The 18,239-nt window shown below is 35.5% G+C and overlaps 1 protein-coding gene across 4 annotated transcripts in view; it reads left to right on the top strand.

Moving 5' to 3' along the window:
- Positions 1 to 18,239, top strand: part of BAZ1A (bromodomain adjacent to zinc finger domain 1A) — a 92,472-nt gene that overhangs the window by 47,387 nt on the left and 26,846 nt on the right. For 3 of the 4 annotated variants that reach the window (XM_040620832.1, XM_040620830.1, XM_040620831.1), the window contains 9 exons: positions 1,616 to 1,703; positions 6,010 to 6,144; positions 7,140 to 7,239; positions 7,932 to 8,098; positions 10,231 to 10,326; positions 10,966 to 11,104; positions 12,359 to 12,505; positions 17,331 to 17,426; positions 17,552 to 17,776. In XM_040620832.1, coding sequence (XP_040476766.1) covers positions 1,616 to 1,703; positions 6,010 to 6,144; positions 7,140 to 7,239; positions 7,932 to 8,098; positions 10,231 to 10,326; positions 10,966 to 11,104; positions 12,359 to 12,505; positions 17,331 to 17,426; positions 17,552 to 17,776 — 1,193 coding nt within the window. The remainder of the gene's footprint in view (positions 1 to 1,615; positions 1,704 to 6,009; positions 6,145 to 7,139; positions 7,240 to 7,931; positions 8,099 to 10,230; positions 10,327 to 10,965; positions 11,105 to 12,358; positions 12,506 to 17,330; positions 17,427 to 17,551; positions 17,777 to 18,239) is intronic. The other variant, XM_040620829.1, reaches the window with a different exon arrangement.

Below are 18,239 nucleotides of genomic sequence, written 5' to 3'. Positions count from 1 at the left end.
ATCCTGAGTCCGATGTATTACTTTCTTTTTTTTTTTTTAAGATTTTATTTATTTATTTATTTGACAGAGAGAGAGAGAGACAGCCAGTGAGAGAGGGAACACAAGCAGGGGGAGTGAGAGAGGAAGAAGCAGGCTCCCAGGAGAGGAGCCTGATGTGGGGCTCGATCCCATGATGCCGGGATCACGCCCTGAGCCGAAGGCAGACGCTTAATGACTGAGCCACCCAGGCGCCCCCCGATATATTACTTTCTGTAACTATAAGGACGTGTGTGTAGTTTTTTGTTTGGTTGGGTTTTGGGGATCCATCATTAATTTAAGATCTCTGGAGCATTCTACATTTTATTATATGCTGAAAAATAGTATTCTCAAAGTAATGCTCATAGATTATTCACACCTTTTTTTTGGAGCGTTCTTTATTTTTATAAGTAGGCCAGCGGGTGCCATGTAGGACAATACAATTCTTGAAGACTAGCATATTTATTCAATAGTCAGGAGATAATTAACCTTCTTATTGTCATCTACTCTGTGTATGGTGCTGGGATAGCACAGTAAGCCAATCCTTTCTCTCATATAATCCTTTCTGTAAGAAATGAATTTTTGGGGGCACCTGGGTGGCACAGCGGTTGAGCGTCTGCCTTCGGCTCAGGGCGTGATCCCGGCGATCTGGGATCGAGCCCCACGTCAGGCTCTTCTGCTAGGAGCCTGCTTCTTCCTCTCCCACTCCCCCTGCTTGTGTTCCCTCTCTCGCTGGCTGTCTCTATCTCTGTCGGATAAATAAATAAAAATCTTTAAAAAAAAAAAAAGAAATGAATTTTTGAGGAGGCTAATACTTTAAAACTCCCATATTGTTTATTCACTCTTAGAAGATTTTAACTTGACTATTTCTTGGAAGGAATACATAGAATTCAATTAAAATATTTACTTTCTTTCCAGAACTTTTCCAGAAATACTTGGATGTTTTGGGGGGTTTTTTTGTTTGTTTTGATTTGTTTTTGGTGGTGTTTGTTACCATTGTGGTGGCTGTTTTTAAATTTGGGGGCAAGGGAGAATCAAAAATAGCATATTTTTGGAATCTTAATTCTAATTCTCTTTCATCTTAATCCCATGAATTTGTTGGCTGCCACATGAAGTTTAAATACAAAATGTTTTAGAATTTGAAACAACCTGTGTTCAAGAATGCTCACAATATCTATTTGAATGTTGGCTTACTTAAGTGTTATGTGATATCTTGTAGTCTGCTGATTTTAATTTTTTAAAGAATTTCAATGGTGATATTTGTAGGAATTATCATCAAATTTTCTAAGATTAGGTTTACTCTGTAGTATATTTTCCTTGAGGTTTATTTGATTTCTAAGTGATTCTTATGCAACAAATGCGTATGCTATGTTTGTACTGGACATTTATAATAGATCCGTTTGAGTTGATCTTAAAACATTCTACATAAATACGTCTGTATAAAGTTTCTCATAACTTCTACGTAAGTACTATTGAAAAATGAAATATCCTTCTTTTCCTAAGTTTGAAATTGAGGTTATGAATTTACGAAGATTATGGAGTTCAACTTGCATTCTTTGGTACTAAGACTTTACTCTTTCTCCTCTTTTTTCCCTGGCAGCCGGAGAAAACACTTATTTTCTCGTGATAAATTAAAGCTTTTTCTGAAGCAACACTGTGAACCACAAGACGGAGTCATCAAAATTAAGGTAATCAGAACAGTGAAATTATTTATTGGAAGGAAGAAAAAAAAAGAGAGATGGGTTGTGTTATGAAGTTGAAAAATTGCAGAATTATTATTTCAAAGTTGGTTGAAAATATTGCTCTTTTTATCTGGAGCCAGGTTTTAGTAATTTTCTTTCTATTTATTGGATTAAATACTATTTTTGCAATTGCTAGAATTGCTAGATGGCTCAGAAGGTACTGCACTTTTTTTCCCCGTGTAAAAAAGATCAGCCAAGACAGGTAAGAATAGACGGAAAACTTGGAAAAAGAAAATGTCATAGAGGAAGGGAACAACTGTATTTTTCTAAGTGGGGTCCTGCTCACAAAAATAAATTCAAAGAACAATACTAATATAGATCCTACTGGATAGGAAAATAAGTCATATAATAAAAAGAACATCAGAGACCAATACTAAGCAGATGGATTATATTTTATTCATAATCATTAAGAGGGGGAAAAATCAAGTTTAGAAACCTCACGTTGTAAAATAAATAAAAAGTTAAATGGTAAAACTAAGACTAATTTTTTTAACTGAGAAATATTTAACTCTTATTGGGAAAAATACTAAGTAAAAAAACAGCGTGAGTAGAGGGATGTATGCGTGTGTCAAAAATCAGCTACTATTTGCTTAAGATTTGTGTATTTCATAATAAATGTTACATCAAAAGAAAAGAAAAAAAAGAAGATACGAGTTTATGTGAAAAGTTCCATTTCAGGTCTCTACAGACCAAGACAGATTATTTAACAAATAATACTGGGACACCTGGTTAACTTTGGAAAAACAAAGGTAGAACTAATTCAAAGGGAGAAAAAAAGGAAATGAAATAATTCTTAATGCTATGCATGCTAAAGTACTTAGGAGGAGCAAAAGAAAAGAAATACCAAAGATAAGACTTATTTGACAATATAAACTTAATGTAGGTGAAGGGGTGCTTGGTGGGTGCCTGGGTCGCTCAGCCAGTTAATCATCTGACTCTTGATTTTAGCTGGGGTCATGATCTCAGAGTAGTGAGTCTACTTGAAGATTCTCTCCCTCTGCCCCCCCCACTTGCACGTGCGTGCACATGCGTGTGCTCTCTCTCTGTGATAAATAAATCTTCAAAAAAAATGAAAATGAAACACCGTGAATAGATTTAAAGGGCAAGTGCCAGAGGAAAAATACTTTCAGTGAATACAATGAGGAGCTCAAATCAATTAGAAAAACATAAATATCCTAGTAGACAAATAGGAATGATCAAAATTTACAGTGGATAAAATATAAAAACTTAAAAACATAAGATAGAATCATCTGAAATGTCATTAATGTGAGCATGTTTATGTATTTGTTTTGATAAGAGGAAAAAGCTTAAATTGTGCTCAATCTATAGCACTGAAAATCATAGATAGCCATGTAAAAAGATGCTTTCAAAAAGTTAATGATTCAAATACTTGTGAGAAGTGGCTAGAGCAGTGCTGGCACTGGTAGGCAATCAATCAGTATATGAAATGAGTTATAGTACATGTATCATAAATAGGAAGTTGACCAATTTCCCTAATTTACAAAAATTTCCTACATATCAATGAATAAAAACAACCTAATTGGGAATAAAGTGGTAAAAAGTATCAGCAGTTTTCCACCAAGGAAAATAAAGTCAGTAAACATGAACAGAAGTTCAACTTTACTTAATAAATAAGTGAAAATTGGGACACGTGGATGGCTCAGTCAGTTAAGCATCTGCCTTCGGCTTAGGGCATGATCGCAAGGGTCCTAGGTTCGAGTCCTGTATAGGGCTCCTTGCTCAGCGGGGAGCATGCTTCTCCCTCTGCCTGCCACTCCCCCTGCTTATGCTGTCTCTCAATCTCTGTCTCTCTTTCTGACAAATAAATAAATAGGATCTTTAAAAAATAATAAATAACTAAATAAAAATTAAAGAGACAGGAAACATTTTTCTCTTAGAGTATAAGAAAAAAATTATTAGTGGATAGTCTAGTGTACTTGCACACAAACCCAAAAACAACAGAGTTTAATACACAATGTGGTGCGTGTAGTCTGCTATTAGGAGTACTACAAGAACACAAAGATGTATTTGTTTATTGTGTTATATGTGTATGAATAAGGAACATTGGAAATTTATGTATTAAAGCCTATTTTGACCTTTTTTGAGCATGTATATTTGAGAAGAAATCACCTGTATGTTTTATATTCATATTTAAAGGACAATTCTGTATATTCATTCAGGGGTTATTTATGTGAGATAGTCGATAACCATCTTAATAGACTTTAATATAAAATCTTAATAGATTTTTGATTTATTATGATGGCCAGAACTGATTGAGTTTTAAATGTTAAAAGTTATGTTCTACCACGATTACAATTATTACACAGAAAATTTAATTCCCAGTTGAAGTGTTTTTGTTTTGTTTAATGATTTAAATTTTTGTATCATTATTTTCTTATACATTTTCTGAAAGAGACTTCTGTAAATGGCATGTTTTCTTCGAGAGAAAGAATGATGATCTTGGCTATTAGACCAAATAATCTTCAGATTTGCTAACCAAAAATAAAAAGTTTAGAGTTGGACATGGATGAAAGGTGAACAAGTTTTGAAACTCTTTTGGATTTAGCAATTATCCTAAAACCACACAACTTCTGGTAAAAATGAGGTTGACTTCTCTGAACTTAAATTCTGAATTGAAGCTTGATAAGAATTTATCAGATTTCTCCTTTTTGCCAGATCAGCTTTATTTTATTTTTTTTTAATTTTATTTATTTATTTGAGAGAGAGACAGGGGTAGGGAGAGAAAGCACAAGCTGGGAGGAGATAGAGAAGCAGGCTGCCTGCTGAGCAAGGAGCTTGGTGTGGGACTTGATCCCAGGAACCTGGGATCATGACCTGGGCCGAAGGCAGACGCTTAACCGACTGAGCCACCCACGTGCCCTGCCAGATCAGCTTTAAAATTTGGTACATAAAGTCTTTAAGTTAAAAAGTCCTTATCACCCCCAATTGGGGAAATCTAAATTTTCAGCAGTTAGGAAATGGTTGAGAAAAATTTATTGGGTTAATACAGTGGACTTGTAATATTAAATATATGGATTATTTATTTACGTAGAAAATTCCATACAAAATTAGTCAAAAGCAATAGACCAGAAAAAAAAGATTATTGTATAAACATAATTTTGAAATAGTTTTAGAATTTAAGAAACTGTTGAAGCATTCTTGCATATTTTATTGGGGAAAAATCCTTTGAATTATGGTTTTCTTTCTGATAAAGCTGATTAATAATAGATCAAGTAAACCAGCTAAAGTGTGTATTACTGGATAAAGAATATTGGCATGTGTATACACACACAATGGAATATTACTCAGCCATCAAAAAGAATGAAATCTTGTTATTTGCAAGACGTGGATGGAACTAGAGGGTATTATGCTAAGCAAAATAAGTCAATCAGATAAAGACAAACATGATTTCCCTCATGTGGAATTTAAGAAACAAAACAGATAAACACAGGGGAAGGGAAGGAAAAATAAAATAAGATAAAAACAGAGTGGGAGGCAAACCATAAGAGACTCTTAACTCTTGGAAACAAACTGAGGGTTGCGGGATGGGAGGGGAGTTAGGGGATAGGGTAATTGGGTGATGGGAATGATGGAGGGCATTTGATGTAGTGAGCACTGGGTGTTATCTGCAACTGATGAATCAGTCAATTCTACACCTAAATCTTAAAGGGAAAAAAAAAATGACATCTGGGTGGATCAGTCAGTTAAGTGGCTGCCTTTGGCTCAGGTCATGATCCAGGGTCCTGGGATCAAGTTCCACATGGGCCTCCTTGCTCAGCAGGGAGCCTGCGTCTCCCTCTCCCTCTGCCTGCTGCTCCCCCTTCCTGTTTCTCTCTCTCTGACAAATAAATAAAATCCTTTTAAAAAATAAAATAAGGGGCGCCTGGGTGGCACAGCGGTTAAGCGTCTGCCTTCGGCTCAGGGCGTGATCCCGGCGTTATGGGATCGAGCCCCACATCAGGCTCTTCAGCTATAAGCCTGCTTCTTCCTCTCCCGCTCCCCCTGCTTGTGTTCCCTCTCTCGCTGGCTGTCTCTATCTCTGTCAAATAAATAAATACAATCTTTAAAAAATAAAAAATAAAAACCATAAGGGAAAGAAAATTCAAAAATGTGTATTACTGTATATTAACACATGAAATTCTAATGTTTTTGACCTGGTGTTTGACAGCAGTCATATGACATTTTAGAGCACATCTATATATGGTTTCCTAATGGTGTTATTACTGTTCCCTATGTCTTTCTTTTTATGAAGGCATCATCTCTTTCAACATATAAAATAGCAGAACAAGATTTTTCTTATTTCTTCCCTGATGATCCACCCACATTTATCTTTAGTCCTACTAACAGAAGAAGAGGGAGACCTCCCAAACGAGTATCTCTTAGTCAGGTAAGTAGAGAATGGATGAAAAACTACACTGTAGCTCTTAATAAAGCTGTTCAAAATCAAGAGCATGTTTGGCTCCCCTCGTGCACATAGCCTTAGGAAGGAACACATTCCTTTGTATACAGTCTGTGTTACTGTAGGTTGGTAACTACTTAGCAATGAGGCTTGTAGAAGTTTGCAGTGTGAATTAGACATAGCTTTAATGCCACAGGGATACCAAAGTGGAAGCAAGCATATAAGCAGTTACTGAAATGTAAAGCAGGAGAAATACAGGGGATAAATTATGGGATTGAAACATGAAGCGCATTTAAAAGATAAAAGATAATAAAAATATCATACTAAGCAGGTTATTACAGACCATTATTCTCCCGAGAAATAGAGTAAAAAAATCTTTTGGCATTATTTAACATTGACCATTAGAATGCTTTCGACATGTGCCTCTTTCACATTTGATGTCTACACCATTTAGTTTATAAGGTACCTTGGAATATTTTGTTTTTCTAATGCATATTTTTAAGATTCTCCTTGTAGGGGTGCCTGGGTGGCACAGCGGTTAAGCGTCTGCCTTCGGCTCAGGGCGAGATCCCAGCGTTATGGGATCGAGCCCCACATCAGGCTCCTCCGCTATGAGCCTGCTTCTTCCTCTCCCACTCCCCCTGCTTGTGTTCCCTCTCTCGCTGGCTGTCTCTGTCTCTGTCAAATAAATAAATAAAATCTTTAAAAAAAAAAAAAAAAGATTCTCCTTGTAAATCACCAGTTGTTTTTCCTAGGTTTTTGTACTAATTTGTAGAGCTATAGAACTAACTTATATTTTCTATGTAGCTATGATTTAAGTTATTAAAAGTTCAGTTATGCTTAGAATAAAATCTTATTGTAGTATAAAGAAAGTATACTTGATAAGAGTTTTAAAAATTTTATTACTATAAAAACAAGGCAGACCATCAGTTTGTAAAGGCTGTGGTGTTCTCCAACTTTAGTTTCTTGGTTTTTTTTTTTAGGAGGACAGTGTTGCTAATAAACAGACTATTGCAGGTTATAGGAACAAAGCTATTAAAGAAAGAGACAAGCTTTTGAAACAAGAAGAAATGAAGTCACTGGGTGAGTTTAACATGCTCTCCAAAAACTGTTTACATACAGGAAAGAATATTTCTGTATGCTTGGGGGGGGGGGGTTTCCGAAATGGCATATTTCTTTTATTTGGGTTGTTTTTTTTTTTTTTTTTTTAAGCATAGTTTTCTCCCCTCCGGGATCTGTAGATTTTTTATGGTAAATAAGAACTGTGTTCATCTCTTGAAACAGTATTTCAGAGTATAGCGTATCCCCTGTTAAACCGACCTAATGGTAGATTAAGCACAAGTTGGAGTTTCTGTGGCTTACAGACTGTTGGGGCCATTGTTTGATTCACACAGCTTTATAAAACATTGCTTTCCAGGTTTGACTATACATATGAATCACTTGGGAATCTTATGAAGATTCTAAATTAGTAGGTGGGAGAAGAGATTCTGCATTTCTGTCAAGCTGATACTTTGCTCCTGGTCTTAGGACCACACTTTGAGTAGCAGTGCTTTGAAAGGCAGGTGTATGTTTGTCCCAGTGCAGTCGTTTGTCCTAAACCCAGCCAACTTGCTCTCCCATCTTAATCACCTGCTGACTCCCTCCAGCAATTTACAACCCCTGTGAGTCTCTACTGATCACACTTAACCATAAATTATTTCAGGAATTCTTTTGTTACATTAAAAAATGTGTTGTTTTCTGTCTGTGAACAGTTCTAAGTTTGACCTTCTCCACAGCTTTTGAAAAGGCTAAATTAAAAAGAGAAAAAGCAGATGCCCTAGAAGCAAAAAAAAAAGAAAAGGAAGATAAAGAGAAAAAGAAGGAAGAATTGAAGAAAATCGTTGAGGAAGAGAGACTGAAGAAAAAAGAGGAAAAAGAGAGACTTAAAATAGAAAGAGAAAAGGTATTCATTCCAGTATATTAGCTATGCTCTCTATATAATAAGTAGTGTGTTTTACGTATTTAAATTCATGGTTAATTTTCAAATGCTTTTACCACTTTGATTCATGTTTGTACATAGAGTGCTGATAAATAGTTATTGGTTTATCTCTCTTTTGCTTTGGAAAGTTTAATGACTAATTTAAGGTTCAACATATATATATATATACATGCCTTTACACCCCAAAGCCTGCTAAGTACAATTCTAAAGTTAATTTTCTTCATTAGACTTCTAAATTTAGGGAAGATGATAGGCATAAAACTTGCAAAAATAAAATATATAATTAGAAAAATACAATAAAGTCTACAAATAACAAGAATTATTAGTGTTCTTATTCTCCTTGAAGAATAAAGTATCTGTAAAAATAGGTTTTTTAGCATATCTTTTATTATAATCCTTAGCAGTAGATATTCCTTAGAGAATTTTGCAGCTGGTTTTCTCCAGAGTCAGTAAGTGTCATTGGTTTTCTGGGATATTCACAAGTAACCCTGCTGATGCTGTTATACTCATTTAAATTGCTCATTTAAATTGCCTGTAGTTTCTTGAACTATTTCAGATAGGCCATTGGGATGGGCCGGGAGGTATCTAATACGTGTACACTCCAGAAAGTGTAGAGGATAAGAAAACCACTTGTAATCTAAATGTGGTAACATTTAGAGATAGCATTTTTTTTTTTGAAGATTTTGTTTATTTATTTGAGAGAGACAGACAGACAGCACTAACAGGAGGGCCAGAGGGAGAGGGAGAGAGAGAATCCTCTACATGGAGCAGTAGTGGGGCTTGATCTCACCTCCCTGAGATCATGACCTGAGCTGAAAATCAAGAGTCAGACGATTACCAACTGCGCCACCCAGGCACCCCTAGAGATAGCATTTTTTAACACTTTATTTCTGATCTTTATTCTGGGCTTTAAAAAAAGAGATCCAGCATTTATAATTTTGTAAATTGTTTTGTTTAACATTATTGAAATATTCCTTCATGTTATTAAGTAAACTAAATAAGGTGGGATTTTCATGACTGCATAATAGTTAATCGAATAGATACAGGTAAGTGCTTTATAATTTTTTGCTCTTAAATAATGATACCCTGTTCAAGGGTATTTTATTTATGAATAAAAGTCTTCACTATTTTTGGATTACGTCCCTGGCTAAATTTGTAGGAAGTAGAATAATAGGTCAAAGGCTAGGAACATTTTTAAGAAATTTATATACACGTACATAGGTATGTGTTTGCTAAACATGTGCTTATTTACACTCTTAGCAACAGTGAATGAGAATACCCATCTTATTACATGCCACAAGAATAATTTGGAGCAGGGAGGGGAAGACTTACTATAGCAGACTATTTAAAGCACAATTAATAAGTTCTATATCTCATTTTATGTTGAAAATTTGTTAAGTGCCTATGTTACCTCCAGTGGTCCTCAATTTCAAAGGAAGAGAATAATATTAAACATTTGTTGGAAAATTATGATAAACTATAATAAATTTAAAATATTTTCTTTATACTCTGCTTTATTGGAGACTTTTTAGGGTCATTATTTATCTTCCAGTGTCAAATACCAGAACCAAGAAGTAAGTATAAGTGGCCTGGATTAAAAGAAAAAGAAATCCACCAACTGTGTTGTGATACTGCTTTTACTTACAGGTCCCTCTGTCCCTAGGCTGTTAGGCTTAAATGAATCTTGAAAATAACAACTATATTACGAATATAGGGGAAGGTTTTATTTTAGGTACTCAAATAATTTATTATCTTACTTTGTCAGGATTTAATTGATTTGAAATAGGAGAGCCCCTATAGTCAGGGTCAGATTGAATTAATATTTATCCACAGGCTACTACGTGTGAGACATTTTCCATCTTTGTAGCAGTTGTGTTAGGTAGACATGGTTTTGATCAGTAGTTCTAACACTAGCATGTATTAAAATCACCAGGAAGACTTATTAAAACATCAACCGCTGGATCTCCACCCCAGAGTTCCTTGTTCAGTAGGTCTGGGTTAGGGCCCAAATATCTGTAATTCTTACAAGTTCCCAGGTGATGCTGATGCTGCCTTATAAAATTCTTATTAAAAATTTTATTAACCTTTTGTTTTAGGAAAGAGAAAAATTACGTGAAGAAAAGCGAAAATATATGGAATATTTAAAACAGTGGAGTAAACCTAGAGAAGATATGGAATGTGATGATCTTAAGGTATAAGTATGTTACGTGGTGTTTCACACCTATGCTCTATGTGCTCTATTTAGCTTTGCTGATGAAATTTTTTTTTCTTTTTAATAGTGGCTTCATATTTAACTAAGAGGAAATAGCCAATTAAGCAAATGCCGTAGTTAGAGTTCCAGAGCGGCACTGTTAATATTTTATAACAGGCTTTGAAAGTGATTCTCATTCTGCAGACATAATTTGTCATTTGTGTGATTGTTGATAATCCAATATTATCATGCATCTCGGTTTGTAAGAAACCACTTCTAAGTTCACTAGATGGTGGATTAATTCTATTCCATATCCTAAGGAGATCCTGCATTGAGGATAATCCTGACGCAGCTAATGCCTTGATCTCAGAATCTAGGTTAAAAGTCCCTCTTAACTAGAAAATGTAGTCAGAAGTATCATCAGCCCAAAGTTGTTCTTAGTGACTGTAATTTAGTAAAGCTGGAATAAGGCCAAGACATCTATAATTTTAAAAGTTCCAAAGGTGATTGTGATAAATATCCAGGGTTGAGAACCACTAGTCTACCTGAAATAAATCTTATTTAGCAAAGAGTATATATCTACCTTTTACAGTTTTCTGTACTTGGCTCAAATAGTTATATAAATTGTTTAATCTTTCAGGAACTTCCAGAACCTACTCCAGTGAAGACTAGACTACCTCCTGAAATCTTTGGTGATGCTCTGATGGTTTTGGAGTTTCTGAATGCTTTTGGGGAACTTTTTGATCTTCAAGATGAGTTTCCTGAGGGAGTAACCCTAGGCAAGTGCTATTGCTGTGTTAATAGTTCACCCTAAATTAGTGGTTTAAAATAAAAAATTAATATCTCTCAGAGTTCTGTAGAATCACTGGACCTAGCTGTCCAGCCCTTTCTCGGAGTCTCTCGTGTAGTTACAGGAAGTGGCTGGGACTAGAGTCATCTGAAGGCTTACCTGAGTGGATGTTCAAGATGGCTTCCTCACACACGTGCCTGGTGCCTCAGTGCTCCTCCATGTGGCATCCCACTCCATCAGGGTAGCCTATACTTCCTATGTGGCAGAAGAAGAGGACAGAAACTGCCAGTCTTCTTAAAGGCTAGGCTCGGAACTGGCAAGCCTTATTTCTGTCATATTCCATTGGTCAGACCTGCTGGGATTTAAGGGAGTGAAGAAATTGATTCTTCTTCTTGAAGGTGTCGTGGTTTATGTAAGTGCGGGGAAGGAAGGAATTGACATCGGCGGTATTTAGAGACAAGTTACTGCTTACCTTTAATTTGTGATTCTGTATTGACTCTGTACGTTTACTTTGTATAAGCATTGTAAGAACTCCATTAACTGAGATGGGCTTTGGATCTCATTTGGGATTTTTAATTGTCATATAGCAAAATAATTTTATTAAAATCAAAATAAAGATCCTCAAAGACAGAATTATAATGCCACTGTTATTTTAATAAAAGTATATTCTTCAGGAGGGCTTTCACATTCCCTCAGTTTCTCTTTATGAGCTGGGTGAGGCATGAATCACTGTGCCTTACAGATCAAGAAGGTCTAGATAATGCTGGTTTAGGTAAGATGAATTAGATAACATTTATGACTTGGATACAATATTAAGATTACACCTAATACTGATGATTACCTCTCCTATGCACTACTTGGTAAACAGTAATGTCCCACATAGCTCTTGAGAATAGTGGGGCAACAATAACAAATACGCAAATTAGAATAAAATGATAATTTTTAATATGTGCCTTAATTTGCACCTGAAATTTAAACTTAAGATGAAATATGGTATTGATCTGCTGAGGCTAATTTGACTTCCTTGAATGTAATGATTTTGGCTTATGATTTTATTGTACTTTATTGTAATCATTATAAATTGTTTTTTGATTTTGCCTTGGATAATACTCTACTTTGATAAATGGACACTTAAAATAATTACACAGGCTGTTGTTTGATTAAAATGTTTATTATTCCAATGGAGTTGTTTTTTCAGTACATGAACAGAACTTTAAATTCATTTTAAACATTTTATTCACAGAAGTGTTAGAGGAAGCTCTTGTAGGAAATGACAGTGAAGGCCCACTATGTGAATTGCTTTTTTTCTTCCTGACTGCCATCTTCCAGGCGATAGCTGAAGAAGAAGAGGAAGTAGCCAAAGAGCAAATAACAGATGCTGACACCAAAGGTCAGAATTCAGTATTATTGCTGATTGATAGTAGCTTTGTAGCTTTGGAACTGGTTTTTTTGAAGGTTATTTTAAAATTAACCTCGCTTTTACAGTTACCAAGTATAGCTGTTCAAGTCCCCCAGTTCTTGAGTCATATATGAACAATACATTATCAGTTGTTTTATAAAAACTTTGTTTTAATGTATCCTGTTTCCGATGACCTTAAAATATCTACCCTCCCCCCCCCCAATCTATCTTGCGTTTTATTCCTTTAGATTTCTCCTCTGATTTAGGAGTGTTACAGATGTCATTGACCAGTATCTAATTCCAAGAGATTCTGCTAAATGGCACTGATTTTTTTTTTGCCCCCACCTGAGGAAATACTTTAATAATTACTGATACTTAAATTGAAAATACTCTTGCTGATTTCATTTGAGATGTGACAGTTTGTAGATCAGAGTCAAGTAAAATTTTTTTATTTCACCAACAGTTTGAACTAGAAATTTTGCTGTTTTAAGTTCTATGCACTTAAATATCTAAAGTCAGCATGTGGTACATATTAACATACGAATAATTCTTAGAGGAACCCTTTTTTATTTTTTAAAACAGAGTATGTTCTCTATTTTGTCCAGGACTTAATCAGAGGAATTGTTCAGCATGTGTAGTAAGAGATTGATTTGGCTTCCTGAATTATACTCTCCGTGAACTCTGTCACATAAGAGATTTAGGATCAGAAAACTTATTAAATAATAATAATAATAAATACTTCAGAAGCATAAAAATTCACAAAAAAAAATAACTTTTGGGAGACATTTTGTTAGCAGTCTTGATACAAAAAGATGGGACATTCCTGCATTTAGATAGTGTTGTTGACCTTAGATCATTTGAGCTCTTTTTTTTTTATGCATGGTCCCTGAAGCAACAGGATAATGAAAAGTATGCATCTGATGTTGGTTTTCTTTTTATTTTACAGCCTGAATTCAAACAAAATATATTCTCTAGCTTGAGTACTAATCACCATAGGTCCCTTATCAAAGTCATTTTAACAGTGTTGTCCCTTTTGTCATCTTAGATGACTTAGTCCATAAAATGATACTCTACCAAAGGGAAGATAGAAGGCAAACCATTTATAAAAGCCTAAAGATTTTCTAAGATAACAAGTAGCAGCACTAAAGATGGATTATCTAAGACAGAAAATGTGGCAAATACTCATTCGTTTAGCCATTAGATTGTCTTAATGACCAGTAACATCACAGGGTTATGGACAAAGTTCTGATGTTAATATAAGACATAAATCTGTATTTAATTCAGGATTTGAAGCAGATGAATTTTATAGTTTTGTACAGATGACAAAAAGTAGAATGACAGGGAAATTATGTTGGAAAATCAGCTAGTGTAAAGAAAATATATGTGACTATTGATGTTTGTATTGGCATTGTATTTTCCTTTCACGATTGGTTTGATCTGTAATTTTTATAGCTCTAATCCTGCAGAGGACTAATCTATACTTACTAATACAAGGTCTTCCTCTGAATAAAGTATTGGTCATTAATTGAAGGTTTTAATGCTCCTTTCGAAGATATTTATATAACTGTTAGGGGGAAAATATGCTTTGGAATTTTTCCACCCTTCCCCACTTCCCTTTGTATTGACTACACTTTACATAGTTATTTCAGTTACAATAAGGATCCTAGGCTCTTCTCCCAGGTTATTTTACCCATGTTCTCCTATCTTCCTAACAAAAAAGCTTTCCCACAGTTCTTTCTGAAAGCAAGTGATGTAAGACACTATATATACGTTATTTCGTTTGATGGCCATACCATCCTTCTGGTATAGATAGGTAGGTATAATAGATTAGTAGATTATTAATAATTGTTTTCTGCCTTTACGTAGAAAAGACCTTAGACTTAAGGAGTTTAATTAACTTGCCCAAAGACACATGGCTAATAAGAAAGTGATGGATACAGACTCAGGCTGTCTGCGCTGGAGCCTCATACCGGCTCTGCTATATTGCCTCATGATAAGGCAAAATGTTGAAAAGTTGAATATTTGTTTCCATAACATTGCCTTCTTTGGCCTTTGGTCTCCCTTTCTTTATATCAAATCTTGGAGCTTTTGACCAACCATTTTTTAAATCTCACATTAAAAATTTCAGTTCCTCTCTTTAGTCTTACGTCATGAACTTATAAAGCCCTTCAAAGTATAGGAAGAAGAGTATCCTCCTTACATAGCATAGTTTTGTGTATTTGCTAAGATATCATTGTTTAGTGTTGGAATTGTAGATTCTAGGTTACTATGATGATAAATGTAACTTTCAGATAATCATAACATACAGTTCAGCTATACAGGTAACTCTTGAAGAACACAGGGGTTAGGAATGCCATCCCTCCCCTCCCCCACCCAAAAATCCACGTATAACTTTTGGCTCCCCCAAAACTTAATTACCAGCAGCCTACTGTTGATTGGCAGCCTTACTGATAATATAAATAGTCAAATAGCACATATTTTGTATGTTGTATGTACTATATGCTATGTTCTTACAATAAAGTAAGCTAGAGAAAAGAAAAGTTATAGAGAAAATACATTTACAGTATTATATTGTTTTAAAAAAAAAACAAAAACCTACTTATAGCGGCACTTGGATGGCTCAGTCAGTTAAGCCTCCAACTCTTGGTTTCAGCTCAGGTCCTGATCTCAGGGTCATGAGATCAAGCCCCACATCAGGCCCTGCACTGAGCATGGAGTCTGCTTAAGATTCTCTCTCTCCCTCTCCCCCTGCCCCTCCCCCTGCTTGCTCTCTAAATCTGTCTCTCAAGTAAATAAATACATAGAAAATCTTTTTTTAAAAATCTACTTATAAGTAGTCCCGCACAGTTCAAACACATGATGTTCAAGGGTCAACTGTATTCTCTTGGTATGATGTACCCAAGTGACTGTTTCTAAGCAAATCCTAGAGTAATAATAGTTTCTTGAGAGTGCCATTTGGTAGATAATTGAGTTAAAGAATACATATTTTGGGGCACCAGGGTGTCTCAGTCAGTTAAGCATCTGCCTTCTGCTCGGGTCATGATCCCCGGGTCCTGGGATCAAGCCCCGCATCAGGCTCCCTGCTTAGCGGGGAGCCTGCTTCTCCCTCTCCCTCTGCCTGCCACTCTGCCTACTTGTGCTCGCTCGCTCTCTGTCAAATAAATAAATAAAATCTTAAAAAGAATACATATTTTAACATGATAGTTTACAATTAAAAGTAAACCGTCATTTTGTTCCTAAGGCCTTTATAACTTTGTCCTTAAAAGTTACTACAGATAAAGTAGGTTGAATGTGGTGATTGCTACAAAGGAAGAGGGCCAGTCCACTTTTACAGCTCTGTAACTAGATTGTTGTTCATTTTAGAGTGCCTATTAATTTTCTTTGGCTTTCCATGTAAAATGAAAATTGAGGAAGTTTTAGGTCTAGTATTTCCCTGGTAAAAAGGAATATCATGTCTTGGACTGGATTCATGGCCTAATAGGAATAACTTCTGCATATATGTAATGTTCAGTCAGATGACTTCTCCCGTGTGGTAGTGTTTATGCTTTAACTGCCATGAGATTGTCAATGATTGTAATCAGACATTATCCCAGAGCTTCCTTTTTCCGTTTAGTAAAGGACAGTAGTTCTGTTCTCTGAGGTTCATTTTGTCAGCTTTTGAACTTCCGGAAGGGAAACACCGTAGAAGGTTAAGGAACCGCAGAACCAGTTTCACCCAGTGATTTTCCAACTCTAATCCATGGAGTACTATGAGTTGTACAGGGACTCCTCGGTGCCACCGCAGGGGAGTTGGAAAGATGAACGGGCAGAATTATCATCTCCATATCCCACTGAACAAGGGAACTTCTATCTCTTTTGTATTGGACTCCCAAGACATATTTGAAGAATTTAAAAACTGCTCATCGAGACTCACTCCGTTAAGAAAAATGAAGCCGGTTGAGCGACTTGTCTAAAGGCTGCACAACTAGAACTAGGGGACTGGCAGTGCCAGGACTAGGATATATATTATCTGACTCGGTCTGAAGTTACTCCCACCGTACTCTGATATAACAAGAGGCTTTTTTGTAAGCGTAAAGTTTTTTCATAGTTGACACTTTAATTTTTTTAGTCATCTACATATGATAATTAGGAATAATTGCCTATGCTAATATTTTAAATACAATTTGTGCCAGTAGATTCACCCTGGAGTCTTGTTTGTAAGCTACGCGTGATTTTCGGAGTTAAAGCAATTTACTTAGAAAGTGCAGGGAAATCTTCCTGTTGTTTCTTAGATTGGAGAGTTTTCAAAATAAAAACAGGAATTTTAAATGAAGAGGATAAATCAGTGGTTAAGAGACAGCAGTGCTATCTTTAAGTTGTTTTGGTTCTTTTTCTGTGCTGGTTTTGTGATGATTATAACCCATACTTTGTTATGATTCGATCTTAAAGTGTTTATAAAAGATTGGGGATCTTCAGTTAGATTCTGATTTTCGCAGTAGACTTTTCTAAAGTTATATTGAGTGAGGAGATTTGTTTTTAATTCTAAAGTGCATTTTACCATTTGGGGGGAACGTATGTGTGCACCTTGTTGGTAACTTGGAAATTGTCTTCTCTGTTAACGAAGGGAAATAAGAGTGTGCGGTACATGTGTTAGGATTTCTAGTTCGAGGTGGACACTGGGCAGAATGTGAATGATGCTTGTTGTACCTAGTGTTGGTTCTTTTGAGGTTCCCGAATGTTAAGCTGTTTGCTGTTTCTTTCATCATTTTAGAAGGGCATTATTCCCAAATATTCCAGTTTTGATTTGCACTAGAATGAAGTATTTATTTCCTTAAAGATTTAACAGAGGCTTTGGACGAAGATGCAGACCCCACAAAATCTGCACTGTCTGCAGTTGCGTCTCTGGCAGCTGCGTGGCCGCAGTTGCACCAGGGTATGTGTGGGCTTTATTTTTTTTTTGATTGGCTTTTATTTTTAATTTTATAAAGGTACATTTTATACTGTTGAGGATTTACTGCTTGTATTCTAAATGACAATTTCATTTTTTAACAACTATAGGCTGCAGTTTGAAAAGCTTGGATCTTGATAGCTGCACTCTTTCTGAAATCCTCAGACTGCACATCTTAGCTTCAGGTGCTGATGTAACATCAGCAAATGCAAAGTACAGATATCAAAAGCGAGGAGGATTTGACGCCACGGATGACGCCTGTATGGAGCTTCGTTTGAGCAATCCCAGTCTCGTGAAGAAACTGGCAAGCACTTCAGTGTATGATTTGACGCCAGGTAAACTTTGCCAGTTGGAATTTGTATACCCTGCCCACTTCCTCCACTCTTCTACCTCTTTAGCCCAGAAAACTCGGTGCCGATGAAAAATTTTAGATGATAGCAGTTTTAAAAGAAAAGGAGAACAGTCCTTAAAAAAAATGGTTGGAATACAAATCGTGACCCAAATGGAGACTACTGTCGTTATTCATATTAGCTCTGTTTCTGATTTTCTTTTCTTTTTCATTTGGATTTTCTATTACTTTAAAAATTTGTGGTTAATCTGCTAAATTTAGAAGGATAAGTGAGAATTAGCTAGCTTTTATTTTATTTGTCAGTATATCAGAAATTTAAGGTGTAGCTGCTAAATTCTAACATTTGCTTGAATAATGTTTGAGGTATGAGAAATGGTATATAAAGTTAAGATGAAGTTACTTTTCACTTCCTTTTTTAAGTAAAAAATTACAATGCACAAATAAATAGA

Source organism: Ursus maritimus, unplaced genomic scaffold (genome assembly GCF_017311325.1).
Source record: "Ursus maritimus isolate PB19 unplaced genomic scaffold, ASM1731132v1 scaffold_36, whole genome shotgun sequence".
Classification (NCBI taxonomy): domain Eukaryota; kingdom Metazoa; phylum Chordata; class Mammalia; order Carnivora; family Ursidae; genus Ursus; species Ursus maritimus.
This window is presented reverse-complemented; position numbering and strand designations above follow the sequence as displayed.